This window comes from Camelus ferus, chromosome 17 (assembly GCF_009834535.1).
Source record: "Camelus ferus isolate YT-003-E chromosome 17, BCGSAC_Cfer_1.0, whole genome shotgun sequence".
Taxonomy (NCBI): domain Eukaryota; kingdom Metazoa; phylum Chordata; class Mammalia; order Artiodactyla; family Camelidae; genus Camelus; species Camelus ferus.
This window is the reverse complement of record NC_045712.1, coordinates 10,246,408-10,266,552: the sequence shown is the minus strand read 5'-3', so window position 1 is coordinate 10,266,552 and position 20,145 is coordinate 10,246,408. Positions and strand designations below refer to the sequence as shown.

At 39.0% G+C, this 20,145-nt stretch overlaps 1 protein-coding gene across 5 annotated transcripts in view; it reads right to left on the bottom strand.

Moving 5' to 3' along the window:
- Positions 1–20,145, bottom strand: part of FRMD4B (FERM domain containing 4B) — a 285,243-nt gene that overhangs the window by 31,100 nt on the left and 233,998 nt on the right. For all 5 annotated transcript variants that reach the window (XM_032458102.1, XM_032458100.1, XM_006192674.3 and 2 more), the window contains 4 exons: positions 10,317–10,400; positions 8,810–8,875; positions 6,177–6,234; positions 4,622–4,708 (listed from right to left, as the gene is read on the bottom strand). In XM_032458102.1, the coding sequence (XP_032313993.1) occupies positions 4,622–4,708; positions 6,177–6,234; positions 8,810–8,875; positions 10,317–10,400 (295 nt within the window). The remainder of the gene's footprint in view (positions 1–4,621; positions 4,709–6,176; positions 6,235–8,809; positions 8,876–10,316; positions 10,401–20,145) is intronic.

Below are 20,145 nucleotides of genomic sequence, written 5' to 3'. Positions count from 1 at the left end.
TAATGACGTGTATCACAAAATTTTCTTGGCATGTTACAATGCGGAAAGGTACTAATCTTGAAAGGCATTTTATCCTACCAGTGGTCTACCTATAACACCTAGCCTCGCTGGCCATTTTTATTCCTCCCATCGCTGACAGGTTCTGATTTTTCCTGCTGAAGTAACTTGCTAAAGGGTTACCACTCAGTCATGACATCTAACACTTTACTCAGCCACTGACCTATTGTCTACTTCTTTGTGGAGAACAGACATCTTTCCCTGAAATACTGAATGAATCAGTAAAAACCTAGAAAGAACATCAGTTTGCTTTTTTTTTTTTTTTAAAGTAAAACCTCATCGTTCTTAAGTTTGAACATCCTATGATTTGAAGTTGAGTTGAGTTCTGGTACGTTTCACATTCCGTAAGAATCTGCAGCGACACATTTCATGCACGAAGAAAAACTGCGTAGGATCTGAATTTTTAATACCCTGAATTTTTGTGGATTTGAACTCAGAATTTAAAATTTTTCTTTTAATTTGTATCACGCCTTAGAGCATTATAATTAACGAATGAGGAAGGGCAGAATGCTTAGTCTCTGAAAAGAGAACATTTGAGTGTGTACTCTTCAGTGGTACATTAGGCCTCCGGGTTTGTAGCAATGTTGGGTCCTTCCCTAACCAAATAGTGATCCAAGAATACTTCTCATTCTCTTTTTCTGTGTGTGTGTCTCTCCCTCACTACAAAGGAATAACCAGTTATCGAGTAATGACTGTGTATCGGGCACAATGTTAAATATAATCTCGTTTAATTCTTACAACCCCCAATGCAGCTAGTTGCATTACCATTAGCGCACTACCATGCATTAGTGCAGATGAGGAAATGGAGTTAAAAGGGAGATGAAGCAATGTGCCAAAAGCCACACAGCAAACAGACACTGGATTGCGTCCGAAACCCTTGCCCTGTGTCATTATACCACATGGACTGCAAACATACTGACACCCCTGGCTGTCTAAAGCCTTACAGACAACATATAGGGTGAGCACCTGCTGGGTTTTCTAGGAGGTAGAACAAACACAGTCCCCGATATTCAGAGGCAGTAATAGACATTACTGTGGAAAGGACAGAAGGCCTCAGCCTGTGGATCTTGGACCAACTCCTTTTCAAAACAGCCTTGTGGCATCTTATTGGCAAACCGTCTTCCTTCTGGCTGGTTTTTAAGCCATGTAATTAGAACACAGCAGGTATGTGGTTCAAGAGGCTGACCATCTACACAGCCTCCCATCCCAGCCTCTGTTTTGTTCCAGTTTGCCAATCTGACCTTCCTTCCCGCCCAGCCATTGGCATCCTGCTGGAGCACAGGGCCACGCAAGCAGCCGCAGCACGGTCCTCCTCTGGGACAGCAGTGTCCGTCACCCTTTAAAAGACGCATTCCCTCATTTGTGCCAGATGAGCCGGGACGGGGACTTTAGAACATCCTCCCGCCAAGGAAACCCTTAAGTTGTCCAGACGTGAAAACATAAAGACACTGAAAGAAAAATCCACCATCTGATTAAACAGAAGAAGCAAGGAGGAGGCACACAATGGTACAGAGTGTCTGGACACCTGCTAAAAAAAAAAAAAAACAAGAAAGAGAAAGCAAGACAGTGATGACACCAGATGACCTGCTCATGGCCCTTTTTGAACTGGACGGCCTGCCTTGAAAATGAAATAGGAAAACTGCAAACTGAAGAAAGGAAGTGGCTTCTGACTCTTGTCCAGACTCTGAAATGAACATGCAAACCTGATTAGGATCAGTGTCAAACAATATTTACCGATTTCTATGAAACTGTGAATGTAAAGAAAGGCCTGTGAGTCATGAGCAACTGAGAGGAAATTAACTGCAGTATTTACTGTGCAGATTCTGATTCACCATTATTTTGGAAGAAAGCCTGGTTGTTTTCAGCAGATGCATTTATAGTCTGTGGGAATCTCAATTTTACCAAGCCGCATTAGCTAAGAAATTACTCATGAGTCGATGTAAGTTATATTTTACAAGCAAGACTCAGGGGGAAAAAACCCACTTTAAGAAACGCTATTTCTTAAAGTAAAATTCAGGGAAGAAATAAATTATCAAAAAATGTTAACAGAGATGAAGTCTACCTGAAGAAAACACGATAGGCAATAATTTGATCTCATAAAACAGATAAACTAGGGGCTACCTGTTTGCACTGGCTCAAGTTCATTATACTTCAACCTCCCCTCCCATCAATGGAAACAACCCAAATGTCCATCAAGAGAGAAATGGTTACCAAAGTTCATAGCAGCACTATTTACAATTGCAAAGATATAGAAACAACCTAAGTGTCCATCAACAGATGACTGGATAAAGAAGATATATACATACATACACACACACAATGGAATACCACTCAGCCGTAAAGAAGGATGAGATTTTTGTCATTTGCAACATGACTTGGAGGGCATTATGCTAAGCAAAGTAAGTCAGACAGAGGAAGACGAATCTCGTATATCACTTAACCTAAGGAATAAAAAAAAATGTCACTAGCTAGCGAATATCAGATAAAAGAAGCAGACTCACAGATACAGAGCACAAACCAGTGTGGGGAGGGGCAATAAACAGGTGAGGGAGTGGGAGGTGCAAACCACTGGGTGTGAGACAGGCTCGAGGATGTATGGTACAACCCGGGGAATACAGCCAATGTTTTGTGATAACTGTAAGTGGAAAGTAACCTTTAAAAATTGCATTGAAAAAAAGAGAGAACTGGTTAAGTACATTATGTATTTCTACATCACGGAGTCCAAGGCAGCTTTAAAAAGAGTGGAAAGAGATCTGTTTTATAAGTGACTTGAAGAAATACGACACAATACGGAGTCGTGTACAGAGTAAGATTTCTTCCCCTCTGTGCAAGTTTGGTACGTACACTGACAAAGTCTGAGTGGACCAGTATCATCCCCTTGACAGTGATTATCACAAGGGAGGGATGAGGGTTGCTGAAGGACTTCTTGCCCCAAGTGACATGTTTCTGAAGTGTGTGCTTTTTTTTTGTTTCTTTTATAATGACTGTTTAAAACTTTTGATAAAAAAAAATTAAAATATATAACTGTAAGTAAAAATGACTTTGAAAACCATCTGAAAAAAATGCCATGGCCATCGTATCTAGCATGATTAGAAATCCGGTCTTAGAAACAAATTTTAAAATACACCCAATATTACTCATATTCCTCCTGGAAATTAAGTATTCCTTACTTCAATAGATCTGGGTCACTGGGCCAAAAAGATAGCGACCAAGTTCTAACTGCATGATTCAGACATGCTCACTTACTGTCTCTCTCACACAGATGGATCTTTGTTGTTGAACATAACGCTTTATTATTTTTACTGATAATTCCCAATAGGAAGGCTCAGTGCCCAGCTAGTCTGATCCAGGAGAGCTGGACGGGCATTCAGAGGGGGCGGTGGTTTGCTCTGGGTGACACCGTTTCATGTTGTCTGTGCTGGTTTCACAACCATAAAATGGGGAGATGAGGGTAGCCTTCCTCATTCCCTAAACTCAAAGGAAGATTGTGCACACTGATTGAGTCTACGAGGACACTTCAAAGATGAAGAGCATGTGGTCTTATTACCAGGGTCTGATTTTCTGAAAACACGCCTGTTTTTCCAGTACACGTTAAAGCAAGAGACAGATGGAAGAGATAGGAGCTATTCCAGGCTGTGATGTCGGGGTGTGATAGCGCAGGCAGCCTGACCATGGTCTGTTATTAGAGGCCATTGTTTCACTGCTGTGACTCCCAGGGATGGCAGCGTGGCCCAGCGAGGGCGACAAAACCTACCAGCATGAGTAAGCCTTTATGTCATGATAATACTGAGCAGGCTGGGGCAGCTAGATGGCTATCCACATGGACCTATCAATTCTTATATAGGCAAAAATGTACTGTATGCTTGTGCTCAGTCAAGAGGAACAACCTCATAATCAGACCGCAAACTGCAAGGAATGTAACTTACTAGGTCTGGAAAATCCAAACCCGATAGAGTGCACCCCTTTAATAAACAGCACAGAACTTATTTTCCTTTACGAAAAGTAGGCATGTTTAGCATGGAAAATTGTAAAACAAGGATAAGCAAAAATAGCAACAGTAGTAGAAAGAAGATTACTTATAACCATACCACTGAGAGGTACCTAGCACCCAAAATTTTGGTTTACGTCTTTACAATACACCCATTTGTTTATCCATCCAATATAAATATGTATATGTATGCCTATGTGTGTGGATGCATGTATATATTTTTACATATACTTAAAATTTATTAAACAAATGACATCATCATGTTCATACTAACTTAAAATAGAAACCTTATTGTATGCACTTGAAAACTATGTTGTGATCAACACCCCGCTAGGTAAATCTTTGTGCATAATTTTATTTCCTGAGAATAAATGATCACATGTGGAATTGCTGTGTAAATGGTATATGAATCAGTTACAAAAAAGTATTTTACATTTAACCTGAGATGTCTTGCAACCTATGATTTCAATACCAGAAGTTCTTTACCCAAGACTGTTTGGTGCCCCTGAAAGCCACGTATCCAGCTCTAGAATAGCTCAATGTTCTTCTAAGTATCCAAAATGTACTCATACTTACTTTCCGAGGTTTCACCTTATCTTGTAAATCATACTGGCCAATTCCTTTATAGCTGATTCCAAGCCACCAAGGAAGTCCTTGTTTATCCTGGAAGATGGAAAAGCATGAGAACCAAGACCTAATTGTTAAGTCTTCTAGAGATGAAGTAATATCTACCAATTTCATCCTTTAACAAGTAACAGCAAGTCAAAACAATTTTGTCTCGGTAAACAAAACACTACTTAAAATCCTAACTTGTCATTAAAATGCCTTTGTTGAGTTTCTTCAAATAAGGTCTGTAAGTCAAAACAGACCAATATTATTAATACCATCAAAAAGAAAGAAGTATTACTATTTTGATTAAACAGTTGCAGAGAAGAAGAATGTAGGTAATTCAACTAAGAATTAATCCAGAGTACAAAAGCCAGTTTATCAATCCAAAAAAAAAAAGAGAGAGAGAGAGAAGAAAAAGAAAAAAAGCTCTTTGTTCTCTAGATTAGTAACCAGCTATAAAGGTCAGAGAAGTTTCCAACAAACTACCAAGATGAGAAAAGTGGTTTCAAATTCTAATGTTTATAATATACTTAACGAACATGGAAATACTGAAAAAAAAAAAAAAAAACCCAAAAAAACTCTTTTGGAGAATTATGTGATTCAAAGACAGGATGCTTGAAAAATGACTTTGAGGTACATATAAGAAAGAAAGAAGTATTTTTCTTTTCCATAAACTTATCTTTTAGGTCTTGCCAAAGAAAAGGATATACTGACATAGGAAAAGAAAAACTTGAGCTTAAATAGATACTCATATGCAAACAAATTTTAAGAACCAGGAATAATTAAAGTGGAATTGGTACATATTTTTTAGTACAAGGTGTCCTCATTATACAGGTATTTATTACCCAATTCCCCACCATTTCAAATTGCAAACATTGTTGGGACTTGAAGTCACTCAGGATTGACCAAGTATAAAATTATTCTTCTTTCAAACAACACCCCCTTCTTAACAATATGCTTTATCTTTCATCATCTCAAAATATTTCTTATTGAATCTCTCCTTGTGTATAGCAATCTGAAAATACTACACAAATATAAAACATACCAACTGAAAATCAGTATTGCAAATCCTGGAAAAACTCGGTGATTTTATGAAGCTTTTGAACTGATATTGGAAACTGCATGGTTCTCATCAAAGGCACTATCAAACAAACATCTAGTGGCATTAGAAAGACACACAATTGGAAAAGAAAAAGAACAGCAAGACTAGCTAAAAAAAAAAAAAAAAGTGCCAAAAAAAAGAACGATCTGAGTATCTTAGTACTAACCAAGGCTTGAGAAAAACATTTGAACATAGCAAATACTTTGCAAAAATAATGTGCTTCATAATTTACTGAAATATATATATTTTTCCAGGCTTTTTAAAAAAAGAAAATCAATTCTATTCTAAATGCTGAAATTTCTAGAGATAATTTATATATACAAGCATATAGATTTATGTGATTTTAAAAAAAGTTAGTGTTGCTCACTAACTCTCATAACATGGTCATGATGAAAGCTTTGTCATGTAAAAAGTGCTTACCTTTACTGCATAATAATGGACTCCATAAGTTGGTAGGGCTTCTACTATTTTCATATACCTATGGAAAATGAATGTATGTTGTAACCTCTTATTTAATTAGTCAGAGAGCCCTTTGGGGAAAAGTGATCTACAGAAACACAATTTATATTTATTTTCCTCATTATAACCATGTCTTTGACTAAAGTAGAAATAGAATAAACCACTCTACAGGAGTAATATATTTTATCTGATCCAAATGTTAGGAGGTTGTTAACACACATTCAGTTTTGAAAAGCTATGGGAAATGTTATTTTCCACATATTAAAATTTCTATGTCTTAGAAATATATTGCACTGTATTATAAACCCAAATTACAAGTATTTTTTAAATTAAGCACCTAATGATATAAGCAATGAGAATCAACTTTTGGGACATGCTCATACTAAGTAAAAAATAAAGCTATCCCATATATTGATCATGGTAAACTCTTAGAAATATATCCTTAACTCTCAAGACAAACATCTTAGAAATATATGTTTTAAAAGGGTGAATTTTATTGTATGTAAACCTGACTTTTAAAAACATCCCCCCCAAATTAAAATGATGATGCTAACTCTTGTTATTTTTAATTCAATAAATTTTTATTATGTACCTCTAAGACTTTATGAAAAAAAAAAAAAAAGACTTTATGGAGTGGACTAAATTGTGTAAGATTTCCTCTCTGCCCACAAAATATTGAGGTTCTTTTATGATACATGTGGAATTTTTAATGACATTTTGAAGATCAATTGCTCTGGACTTCGTAATTGATAATTTGATAATTTTTTAAATGTAAATGGTCTACATGTAAATGAATATTAAAAATTAGGTAAATGTGCCAAAGTCGGGCAGCAATTACTCTGCACCACCAGGATTCTAATAAAGTCAGTCAGAGTCCCAGTCTAGAGCTTTAACTACTAAATTAGACAGTCTCTTATTTGGAGCCATAAGGGTAATGATCAAAAGAAGAGGGCACTGCCTTTAAGCAAGAACAATTCATAAAGTCCTCATTAAGCTAACCTAAAATCCTTCAGGGAAACTGTTACTCCTTTCTTTCCTTTTTCCAGTTTAGAAAACAGGCACAAGTTAAGGATTCAACTTCAGGACTGTTAACTTCTGATTTCTACCTCGAATCTCACAGAAGATGCGCTACGATAAAAAAGAGATTAATGCAAGAGTAGGGATGTGGGGGATATCTACACACTGACCAGAGGAATAGTCATCGCCAAGTTCTTATTTCAAGTTCTCACATGCTCTGAGCTATATTCAGCAGGTTTTTTTTTAAACTTCTGTGGCCATAGAAGTTATTCTACAATTATTATAGCAATAATGCTACATTTGTTTTTATAATTTAAAAATTACAAAATTGTAAATTTAGTTTTTATTCTTATTTTATTTATTTATTTATTTATAAACATTTTTATTGATTTGTAATCATTTTACAATGTTGTGTCAAATTCCAGTGTAGAGCACAATTTTTCAGTTATACATGAACATATATATATATATTCATTGTCACATTTTTTTCTCTGTGAGCTACCACAAGATCTTGTGTATATTTCCCTGTGCTATACAGTATAATCTTGTTTATCTATTCTACAATTTTGAAATCCCATCTATCCCTTCCCACCCTCCGCCCCCATGGCAACCACAAGTTTGTATTCTATGTCTATGAGTCTTAAATTTAATTTTTGCAATTCAAAAACTTCAGTGTAGCCTGTGAACTGCTTTTAATAAATGGATGAGAACTCTATAGGTCTAAAATGTAAAAATATATCATTATGGTCTGCTGTTGGTAGCATGAAGAAACAGATTATCTAATACAACACTATGTGCTCTATGCAAAGGAGACTCACAAACCAAGCAACCAAACATTGCCTCCAGGTTTTGTGTGGCTCATGTCGTGCAAAAATTTTCTTAAAATTACTTTGCAATGTTTAAAATTAGGATTTAAAAATCGGAATTTCCAGCTTTTCTGGAAAAACATCAGATGATCTGGCAACACTGTGCCTGAATTCTGAAGCTGAATACCCTTGACTTGGCTCAGGGCAAAAGCTCTCTACTTCACCACAGTCTCCACCATTCCCTACTGCCCTACACTCAGCCTGTATTTCTCATTTCTTTTACCTGCCTGATGCTGACTGGCATCTGAACTGATGACACCTAAGTATGGAATGACCCAAGACATTTTATAATTCATGGTAAGATAATTCTAACCAGGTAAGGACTTTATGTATACAAACTACACAACAGAAATCATTTCAGATCACTTCGTCAAACAGAGGCATTAAAATTATATCTAATATTGAACAACATAGGGAATATAGCAAACATTTTATAATAACTACAAATGGAGTATAGCCTCTAAAAATTGTGCATCACTATATTGTACACCTATAATTTACACATCAACTATATTTCAATTTAAAAAATTACATCTGAGGGGAGGATATAGCTCAGTGGTAGAACGTGTGCTTAGCATGCACAAGGTCCTGGGTTTGATCCCCAGTACCTCCATTAAATAAATAAATAAAAATAAACCTAATTGCTCCCCCCCAATTTTTTTAATTTAAAAAAATTTAAAATTTCATCTAAGCAAAAAGAAAGATACTTACTGAACCACAGCTTGACCCCGAGTCAGACCTTTGATTTTCAAATAATGCTCAATTACCCTGTCCTCACTGTAAGACAAGAAAATGAAAAGCAGAGCAATGAATGACTGTATGAGGCACAGATTCAGTTTCAGGAGTCTCAGGTGGCAACCTGAAAAACTTGAGAGAGAAGGCCTTGACCAACTTGTTTCGGAGACAGAAGCTGGTTGACTTTTGTTTTTGTATGACATGAATTCTTGACCCTCAGGCACTTGACGTCACTTATTAGAAAAGCATAATATCAATTCATTAAATGAAAAACTAATATTCTTTCCCATAACTGAATGGTATACAATAAATACGAAATAATGTTATTCAGTACTAGTTAGAGAGCCTTCTTGGGGAACTTAAAAAGGGTTTTCAGAGTGATCAGCAAGTATCAGGTTTTCTAGACATTTCCTTTAAATTGTTCAGAAAGATACAGAAAGAATTAAAACTGCTTCAATGAAAAATGCTGTCACTACTTGTGAATATACTCTTTTAGGAGAAAAGCCTCCATTACTGTCTTAGGATAAAACTTTTTGACTAGAAAGGAGAGAAACAGGCAGAAGTCTGGTCACCTTTAACATCATTCAGCTATTTACCCTTCTTTCAGACTGGTAGCTCCTCAGTCATATCTCAAGTATAACTGAGAAGAATAAATGTTTTTATCTCTAGACAACCAATAATCAATGGTAATCGGTCTTTGTTTTTTATCCTTAAGAAACTACCCTTAAACAATGATTCATTTAGAAGTTTCCAGCCTCAGGATGTGATGTAGCCTTAGTACACACTTTCACTATTTGTTTGGGAAATACTCCAGCTTTCATATTAAAGCTATTCATGTTGAATATTTATTTTGTAACCAGTCCTTTAGTGGAAAGGAAAACCATCTTCAGGATCCACAGCCTTAAACAGAGGAAAATAAATTTAAGGCAATGTAACTAATTCAAGGGGGGAAAAAGTACTTTTCTAAGAAAAATGTTGCATGGGCAATGCAATGGAGTCATTAAAATATAGACAAGTAAAATGACTCAAAATATACAATGATTTCTGGCTATAGAGGAAATCCCTGATCATTCAGGTTCATTCTGTTCATTACAAACACTTCTGTCCAAGGAAATCTGCCTTTTTATACCACTTGTACTATATTCTGCTAGATTAAGGCTACATGACACATTATATGTGCAGTCATGCACATATAGTGACTATTACTCACTAAAAAGTACACTTTACAAACCTTTTATGCCCTTGAATGAGGAGGCACGTGGCCACTCTTCACAAATGATTACAGTCTTGGGACAATGATCTCCAGAAAGCTTTATAAGACCCTTTCACTGCGAAGACCAAGGTCTACTTAGGGTTAGTCTGGCACATGTGATGGGCAATTTGATATTTTCCTCACTTATATTCCTTTTAACTTCCTGAGGAGCAGGCAGCTCTCAGTGAAGTCTCTGGTAATGGGGTCACTGGCTGTCTTGGCTTGGCTTACCAGTAGGCAAGGGATGGATGCTCCTGCAGAGTTTTGGTTGGAAAGGCTGGTAGCGTCTTTAAATCTTTCCTGGCATTTTCATCACTGAAAAGAAAAGTAATACACTATGTCAGTTGCTATTACTTAAAAGATTATCTTAGCTGGTCACCAGATGAAATCTGAAAACTAGTAATAGCAACTTGAGCTCTGGAAAAAATGCTGTTGTCAACATACATACGGCTATGGACTTGAACTAAAGACAGCCCTCAATTGGGATGACCAACTCATCTGATGGATATTTTGAAGTTTTTAGAAAGACAAAAAAAAAATTAAAATAACTATTAAATTGCCATCAATCCCACTTTCCTTATAAACTCACAGCTGTGTTCACTTTTTATTTCCTGTATGTATGTATTTTATTACATAAGTATTACTATAATTCTGCATGTTCCATACTCTTATTTTTACACAGCATTCTTCAAATTTCATTTCATACTTTCTCCATGCTTCTATAGTACCCTCATAATTATCTTTAGTGGCTATGTAATGGTCACCATGTTGGAACACTGGTTATCGTAGAACCATTCACATGGTACTACCAATTTTTCTTCATAGATATCATTGCAATAAAAAGGTTTATGTTGACCTTTCTATTTCTTGTCTCTTACTTCCTTACCATTCTCTGAAATAATATGGACCACGTCGGCTATCTGCGGAAAGCACTTGGATAGCAGATGACTTGAAAACACATTTCTAATGAACTTCAAAGTATCCCTCAAGTTGCACCACGAGAACTAAAATGTACCTTGCGAAATGTCAGCTAATTTTAAAATGGCAACAATCTGGGAACACAGGCAATATTTTATAATAACTATAAATGGAGCATAATCTTTAAAACTTGTGAATCACTGTTGTACACTTGAAACTTAGATAATATTGTAAATCAACTAGATCTCAATTAAAAACAATAATAGTAAAATTAAAACAAAACAAAAGGCAAAATTCCGGCTATCAAAGGGGAAGGGTGTGTCTTTAAGGAACTCAACAGAAAGGGAAACAAGTGGTCCGACCCAGTCGTAGTTGGCCCTGCACCGTATGAGACAGAATAATCTCTAACAGCCCCACGTGCTTAAGGAGCAGTCGCAGGAAACAGACGTGACTCTGGAGGGTCTATTAAAGCCTAGGGTAAGTGCATTAAAGAGCTACTGAACATCTTGATCCCACTGGTGTTCATCACACAGCACACTGGTAGGTTTCCACCCACTTCCCACCTCTTCCTATCTTGGCCACTAGCTACTTTTTGTTGAGGTTATCAAGAGCCAGGCACCATGAAGTGCACGTTTAGGGCATTATCTATCTCATCGCAACTCCTCCCATGTGGCAGGTACTATTACTACCCACACCGCTTTATAGGAAGGACTGTGCGCTTTAGAGAGGTTAATCCTCTTGCTGAGTGTCTCACAGCTCCCGTGTGCAGGAGCCAGGAGGCTTCAAAGGCCAAGATCGCAACTACTGTATTCTGCTACCTGATTCCCTGACAGCATCCCAGAGCAGCGTCCTGGGGAGCCAGCGTGAACATTCTCATCTCTGGCGAGGCAGAGCTCCCCTTCACCCTCACCCTTAGCTACAAATGAAAACTCCAAACCGATCGGTTTTCAAATCCGTCACTCAAGCATTTTGTACATTAGCTTCCCTGGGGTCTGCCCCAGTGTGGATCCTGATACTGAAGGAGATGAACCCCCAAGTGGAAGACCAAACACTGAGCTCAAGGTCAGTCTCCTCCCAAAGCGTTCACTCAATTCTCCTAGACGGAATGTTACAGATCAGACTGGAGAACCGAGCGCGGCCAAGCAGCCAGGTCTTGTCTGGCCCACACCATACTGTGCTGTGTTACAAACTGCTCTCTCCTGTCACTTGATCAGGTTTGCTGTAAGTGGTGCTCCTTCAGTGTCTACAGAAGGTTTGTTTTCTGGTTTTATCGCCAAGTTTCTCCACAGGGCAACCAAGTGAAGCAACTGAGCAAACTGAACATAAACTTACTGCCTTTCAAGCAAGAACACAGAGTTAGAGTTGAGTGTCCCCTAGCTTGGGGACACTACGATTTGCACCTGTCAATGCTGAATTTCAAAACCAGGCTTGTGGCCCTTCCTCAGAATGAAAGATCCGGCTTTGAAATTACTCCAGGAAGTGAAAAGTCACTTGGCTCCTGCTCTTACGTAAGGATAAATCTCTCTATTCATTTGAAATCTGAGCAGTATGGCTTAACCACACTGACAACCTTGGGAAACTGGTTTGGGCTTCCGGAAAACTAAAATATACCACAATCCAATTTAATCACATTAAAGGTCACCTGTCAACTCCCAGTGATGGTATTTGTTTTTCTTAATAATTTCTTTTATGCCCTGTCCTTCAAATCCCATTTCCTTTCCAAAGAAGTTGGCTTGTGACTTTTTTTTTTATGAAGGTCAAATACGTGTGTATGTTCTAAAATGAACACTTTTTGTTATTAATCATCACCGCCAACCACACGTGTGTTATTATCTTCTGGGTCCGTGTGAATTGTGTTCTGTGTTCCAAGAACTCAGCCTCGCGGTCACTTATTTCTTTGGATTATAGCTAAATCTTGAGGCGATCAAGACCTCAGCTGAGTAGAAGAGGAGAAGCCGCTATTTACCACGGATTCACTTACTCATTTAGCAAATATGCATTCAGTGTACACTGAGTGCCTAGCAAGCACAAACAAGTGATTTTCACTTATGCAAATGGAGTCAGGGAAAAGACAGAGCAGTGAGGAGAAAGAAGGGAGAAATTTTATCCATCATCCTACTCAACAGGCTCATGGCTGAGAGTAAGTGTAAAATGGCAGGTTTGAAGTCGCTGCCCTTTAAGATGCTTTTAGTACCTGTGTCCTTGAAGCACCAGCATCTCACAATCCTGAGATTTTTCTAGGATTTATGCATTGACTACGTGCCTGCTAAACACAACCAGCCCGTATATTTAGCACCTGACTAAAGAAACAGCTATGTGTCTCAACTGGAGAAAAAGACTACCTTTGTTGGATTTATTGAAAGGGTAACTTTGGTCTTTGATGGGTCACCTTCCCAAGGAGTTCTCAAATGTAATTTTAACTCTGCACAATTAGAGCCTACCCCAGTTCTAAGATGTGATGCATCTGGAAAATCAATAAATTATCAAAGGTTAATCACGAGGCAGCATCTTAAATAGCAATGAATATTCATTCATTAAGACTTTTTTGGGTACTAATCAATCACTGGCAAGCAACTAAAATGCGCATTAATAGGCAAGTGGCTCGGGGATCATTTTTGGGAGAGTTTAGGTTACTTTAAAAGGAATATATGTTAAAAGGTGGAGTACAGGGGATTGGGGAGCTGTGAAACTACTCTGAATAATACAACACAGAGTGAACCACAATTTGACTATGGACTTTAGTTAATAATAATGTATCAATGTTGATTTATCATTTGAAACAAATGAGCCACACTAACATAAGATGCCAAAAATAAGTGAGACTATGGAGGGTTGCGGGGGGGATATAAAATAACTCCCTGTAGTTTCTCCTCAATTTGTCTGTGAAACTAAATTTGTTCTAAAAAATAGTCTATTAATTAGAAAAAAGAAAGAAAGATTAAAAAGAAAGAGAGAAATATACTTTATTAGTGGTTCTTCACTGGGGCAGTTTTGCCTCTCAGGGGACACTTGGCAATGTCTTAAGACATTTTTGACAGTCACAATTGGGGAATGAGGTGTGACTGGCATCTACTGAGCAGAGACCAGGATGCTTCTATACATCCTACAAGGCACAGGACAGGCCCCCAGCAACAAAGAATTATCTTGCCTCAAATGTCAATAGTGTTGAGGTTGAGAAGCTCTGATTTGGATTATTATCAAACTCCTGATACTTCAACCCTAAAACTTCTAATGGTATCTTTCACACTTAAAGGATTTTTCTCTTGTGTCACTTAGACTATTACATATTGAAATAAAAATATATCTCAGGTGCAAGTATCTAACAGGAGCCAAGTTGGGAGGTGCATTAGAAATCCATCTGTCTAAGCGAGCTGAGAAAGACAAGTCAAACTCAGCAGCAGACAGAGGGACACAACGGGGACGGATGGGGACCATGAGGAAGAGAAGAGAACACTGTGCATTTGAAGTATGACTTAGGACGTAGATTTTACTGTGTGTGACAGACATTAACGTTTGAGTTAATTTCTCTTTACATAGAAGTCAGAGCTAGAATAGCATGAAGTGTTCAGGGGCCCAAACTCTTCTCTTGCTGCTTCAGTCCTTCCTGGGGTGTTGCTGTCCTTCACGTGGTCCAAGATAGCCCATCACCATATCTACTCCTCAGCTAACAGGTAGGGGAAAAAGGATAAAGGAGGACATATCCACCTTGTTAGGGGCAGAACCTGAAAGCTGCCCACTTCCCTAATCCCACTGGCCACGATAATCACATGATGCTCCCTAATTGCAAGGGACACTGGGTACGTAGTCTTTACCGGGGCAGCCACATGCCTACCTAAAACTTCTACCCATGGAGGAAAGGGAGACTGGATACTGAGGAAACAATCAGACCCCACTGCTGACGGGGAACTGCAACTCAAATCAAGGTAATTTCTGCCACGTGGAAATGTCGAGCCACTATTGCCTAATGACTGCATATTTTTTCCAAAATAAGGCAAAATCCCAGAGTTTTACACAGAATGTCTGAATTTTAAAATATTGCCTCAACCAAAAAACAAAAAAATACAGCCCAAAATAAAAAGTGAAACATTGTGCAGGCTGTATAAAACATACCAGCAGGCCATCACCATCGCTTTGCAAATCCTGACATAAATTATAAGCAAAGAATGTAGAGGGAGGACCTTTCTAGTTCAACTTGGTTTCTAGTTTCAGGTAATTTATCTACAGTGCAAACTGTCAGTAGGCATGGATAAATGAGACAGAGAAGCACTTTTCACAAAGGTGGAATCTAGACCATCCCAAAAGATTATATTCTCAAGAAAAAACACAGCCTTCTTCGTGTTAGAAAAGGTTCCTGTTAATCCTCCAAATCTGGTCATTTGTACTATTGCAAAACATCCTTTCCTCACGAATACACATCACTTTTCTTTAAGAATCTATTTCATACAGAAAACTTCTAACAAGCCACCACTGATAGATAAGGAGGTGACTGAGCTGTGGACTTGGCGATGACACTAAAAGAGGATCAGAAAGATACAAGGGTGGCTGAGACAGATGGCCTGGCAGCAAGATGGGTTAAATCTCTGCACAAGCAGCACAGAAGTAGAAACCCAAATGGCCAACAGGCAGAAGCGAAGAGTTCAGCTTCACAAGGACTCAGGTTACACCTTCAATGCATCACCACTTTGCACCCAACTGCCCAAACTTTATATCAAGATGCCGGGTGATAGGAACTCCCATCCACTGCTACTGGGAATGTTGACTGGTCTGATCATTTTGGAAATCTGCATACCCCAAGACCCAGAGATCCTTTCCTAGGTCTATCTCTAGAGAAACTTCCACAAAAGAATAAGGTTTACAGCAGCATTGTTCACAATACAGCAAATGAAGAAAACAACCCAAACACTCCATCGCAGTAGAAATGATACAATTATAACGCAGTCACACAGTGGAATACCATACAGCAAAGAAAATACAGTGCAACTTCACACATGATTAATCTCAGAAATATTAAGCAAAGAAGCAAGACCTCCAAATAATATATACATCACAATCTCATGTGTATCACGTTCCGAAGCAGGTAAAATAAAACTACAGAGAATTATATGTATAGAATCATTATCATATATATGATAAAATATAAAACGAAATAAGAAAATCTATTCATACATGCAGAGTTTATCTCTGGAGAAATAACTTGATTGTGAGCGGGAGGAGGCCCCATACACAACGGGGGTGGAGGTGAGGTCCTAGCCACATTCTTCACAGGGTGTGGTTATGTGGCTACGTAATTTCTAATTTGTTCTTTAAACCAGACACGTTTACGCATTCTTCCAGGTGATATAATGCACATCAACAACTCCACCAGATACGGTTCGTGGCTGGAAAGGGGCTGCTGGGAAGCCCACTCCTGCTCAGAGGCAGAGTGTTAGAAACACGGCTGCATTATTCTCAAGCTACTCCCGATCATTTTCAGAGTTTAGAGCCAAGAAGGATTTCACGTCTGAGTGGACTGACAGTAGCCGACTGCTTATTTGTTCACCCTCCGAAGAACCCCAGCCGGGGAATTTGCCTGGGAGCCGAGGCCACGTGGATCCCCTGAGCTGGCGGGGGCAGCCAGGTCTGGCTTCAGCCCAGCAGGCCCCTCCCGGGGCTGACAGGCAGGCAGGGCAGGAGGCTTGGTTTATGTGAATGAGGATCAACCTCAGACTCTAGAGGGAGGGCCCCAAAGCAGCCGGGAGGCGAGCCAGCCTGGATGGAGATGTCTCTGCCTCTCCCCAGCAATAAACACACTCACCCCGCTGGCTGGCCGTTCTTGACCCTGATGCAAGGGAAGTGTTATTTTAAAGATGCACTTGACCAGAATCGCCAAGAGGGACTGCTCTCCCTAGGTCCTAGCCAGAGACAATGCTCATAAATCTACAAGACTTGCTTCTTCTCAGTAACAAGCCAGAAATTGCTTTTCTTCATATTTCAGCAGAATTTCAAATGCCACAATGAAGCACACTGCATTTTATCTGATTATGCACACTGAAACCCTCCTCTTCTGACAGCTTTCTAGAAGCGTCCCACGACCCACCAGTTAGCCACTGCAGCTCTTTTCCGCACGATGATTCCTCTTGGCATCCTCAAGCCCCCTTTCACGGGCTCTTGTTTTTCTTTACTGACCTCAAAAGCCCTGCAGGAATGTGCCAACCTCACTCATTTTTGAGCGAGCCACAGGGCTGGCAAAACTGAGGCCACCCTTTGTGTGCACTGAAGCAGTTGTGTGGAAACAGCCACCCCCAGCAGATGTGTGCACCTGTTTGTGCCTAACTGGGAACTTGCCCACAGGGACAATCAGCCACCTGCCATTCTGAGGCCGCAGGGCAAGGGAGTGCGGGCAATGAGCAAACCCTGGTGCTGGCACTTCCTGGAGCAAATGGATCACTGAGTTCCCTTGAAGATGGGAGCTGCCAGTGCTTGGTGCGGGAGCATCCCTAGGTTTCTAGGACAGTTAAAAAAAAAAAAAAACAAAAAAAGCCCAGGCCCTAAACTTCCCTTTTATTTTTGATGCTAAAACTCTTCCTTACCTGAAACTTAAAGCTAAGGTGCCTAAAAAGTACATGTTAAACATAACGACCCAAGGGTTAGAAACTTCTAAGCAAACTTTGACACTTCTAAACGTCTGTAGAAACGTCATCAAGACATAAAATAAGCTCTTTAAACAGTAACTTGGGACTAGAGTCTTTTTGCATCCACACAAACATATCCCAGAATGAATGCTCCATAAAAATGCATATGCATGTGGAGTCTAACAAAAAGAAAAAAAGAGGACACTAATGAACTGATGCACAAAACCAAAACAGACTCACAGACATAGTAAACAATCTTATGACTACCAAGGGAAAGTGGGTGGGAAGGGATGAATTTTTAGAGTTTGAGATTTGCAAAAGTTAGCCTCTATATATAAATATAGATTAAAAAAAACACAACAAATTTCTTATGTATAGCACAGGGGACTATATTCAATATCTTGTAATGATCTTTAATGAAAAAGAATATGAAAAAGAATGTATGTATGTATATGCATGACTGGGACATTGTGCTGTACAGTAAAAATTGACACATTGTAACTGATGACTTCAATTTAAAAAATGCATATGCAAAATAATAATGAAAAAACTAAGAAACAGAAAAAAGAAAAAGTGCATCTGCAAATGTAAAAAAGCTATAGTGAACGTCAGTCTGAACACTCAAGATAGTCTATAATGTGACCTAAAGATCATCAGAAATTAAACACAGAAATGTGACAGGGGGCCTCCAACAACTCGGGCAAGTTGTCACAGCAGGGAGCTCAACTTAATATCCATGCTCCGTGCAAACTAAAGATTTACTGTCATTAGGAACTGATGTAAATTAGAAACGTTTGCCAGTCTTCTGGAGTCGCCCATACAGAGGCTGGTGATAAGCCACGTGCTTATCTATGCTTGCTGGAGAGCTGTGGGAGCCGTCAAAGGTCTGCACTATACTGAAGGGATGGGATGTGGCAATGCTCATAACAGCCAGAAAAAAGTTTATTTAATGTCTGCTAAATGGTGTAACTGGTGCCAAAGCACTCGAGTTGGATGCAGTGTTTTAATGGTGACGGCTTGCTTACACACGCCAATATTAGAAGGAGCCTAGTTACTAAGCATAAACACTAATTTCCTTGACTAATCTACCAGCGTTGATCAACAACTCGGTGGTTAGCAGTTTAAGGTATATTATCAGTTTACTTAAAGTGTTTTTTCTGCTGGCCAGATTGCCTTCAAATCACCCTTTTTGAATTAAAAAAAGAAGTCATGTTTCTTTCAGGGATGTGAGAACTTGGCCTTCAGTGATGAATCTAGTTTATCACCTTCTTGACATAATTAACTAGGGAGTTCTAACAGTAACTTTCTCTCCACTAATTCCTAGTAAAGGGATATTAAGCATGGGAAACCCCAGTAGTTATTACAATCCCCAGCATCAATATTATCTGAGAACTTGTTAGAAATGCAATTTCTCTGGCTCCACCACAGACACCTACAGAATTAGAGGAATTGAAGGACGGACCCAGTAATCTGTTTAATGAATGACTTGAGAACCACAGCAACAGAATAAGAAAATAAACACATCACAAAACAGGGAGGTTTTCAAGCAAGAGACAGCAATCTACAACTTTAAAAAGGAAAGAAGGTCAAGGAGAATAACCTAGAAGGTTAGCTGTAGGAGACTCCAGGAGTTATACAGAGTGAACATCTTCATTCAGTCCCTAAAAAGAAATGCGTTGAACGACAGCTCATACTCACTGGGCATTACCAGGTCTGAGAGACTGGGCTAAAACGTCTCTCTACAGGTGTGTTATGTTAGTATCACCAGCATCCCCATTTCACAGATGTGAAAACTGAGATTCAAGAGAGATCTAATTTCAACTCACACAGCAAGAAAGTAGCAGGTGTGACTTGGAGCCTGTGCTTTCACCACTCTACCTGACTTCTCCAGGATTCCGAAAGGAGGGGACAGAAAATGGGGGAGGAGGAGGTGCGGAGGAGAGAGGCTTTTGTCAGCTCAATCTGAGACTTCAGAATTTATAATTATGGTGGCCACTCATTGATTCTACTACAGTTAGTTTCCTGGGTGAGGATAGGCTGCTTCTTAAAACTAGATTATCTGGATTAGCCAAAAGCTGGACTAAACCATGTAGAAGATCTGAACACAGATAACAAGACTAAATGTGTTATACTCAGTGTTTCTTAAACCACACCCAACAATGGTCTATAGATATCCCCTAATAGCAAAGACACCAAACTTAGTTTAAAAAGAATTTTTTTAAGAGCTACAATATCAGACCCCAGTCATTTTCAGCAGAATTTTAAAACATGGCACCCAAACCCAGCTGAGAAGCCCAACACCCAACAAAGGCTCCTTAAACCACACAAGGGGTTCCTTTTAAAATCCTAAAACAGTCATAGTAAAATCTCAACCCCCTGACGAGCTATCTCTGCTGCAGGATAGAGGGCTTGGGAAGAGCCGGGGAAAGTTAGAAACAAGTTGTCACTTTTGCTCATAGTCATACGCCAAGGCAGGAGGCTAGAGCTCCAATCCACCCAATTCTAACACCCCTACTGATTGTTGCAAACAA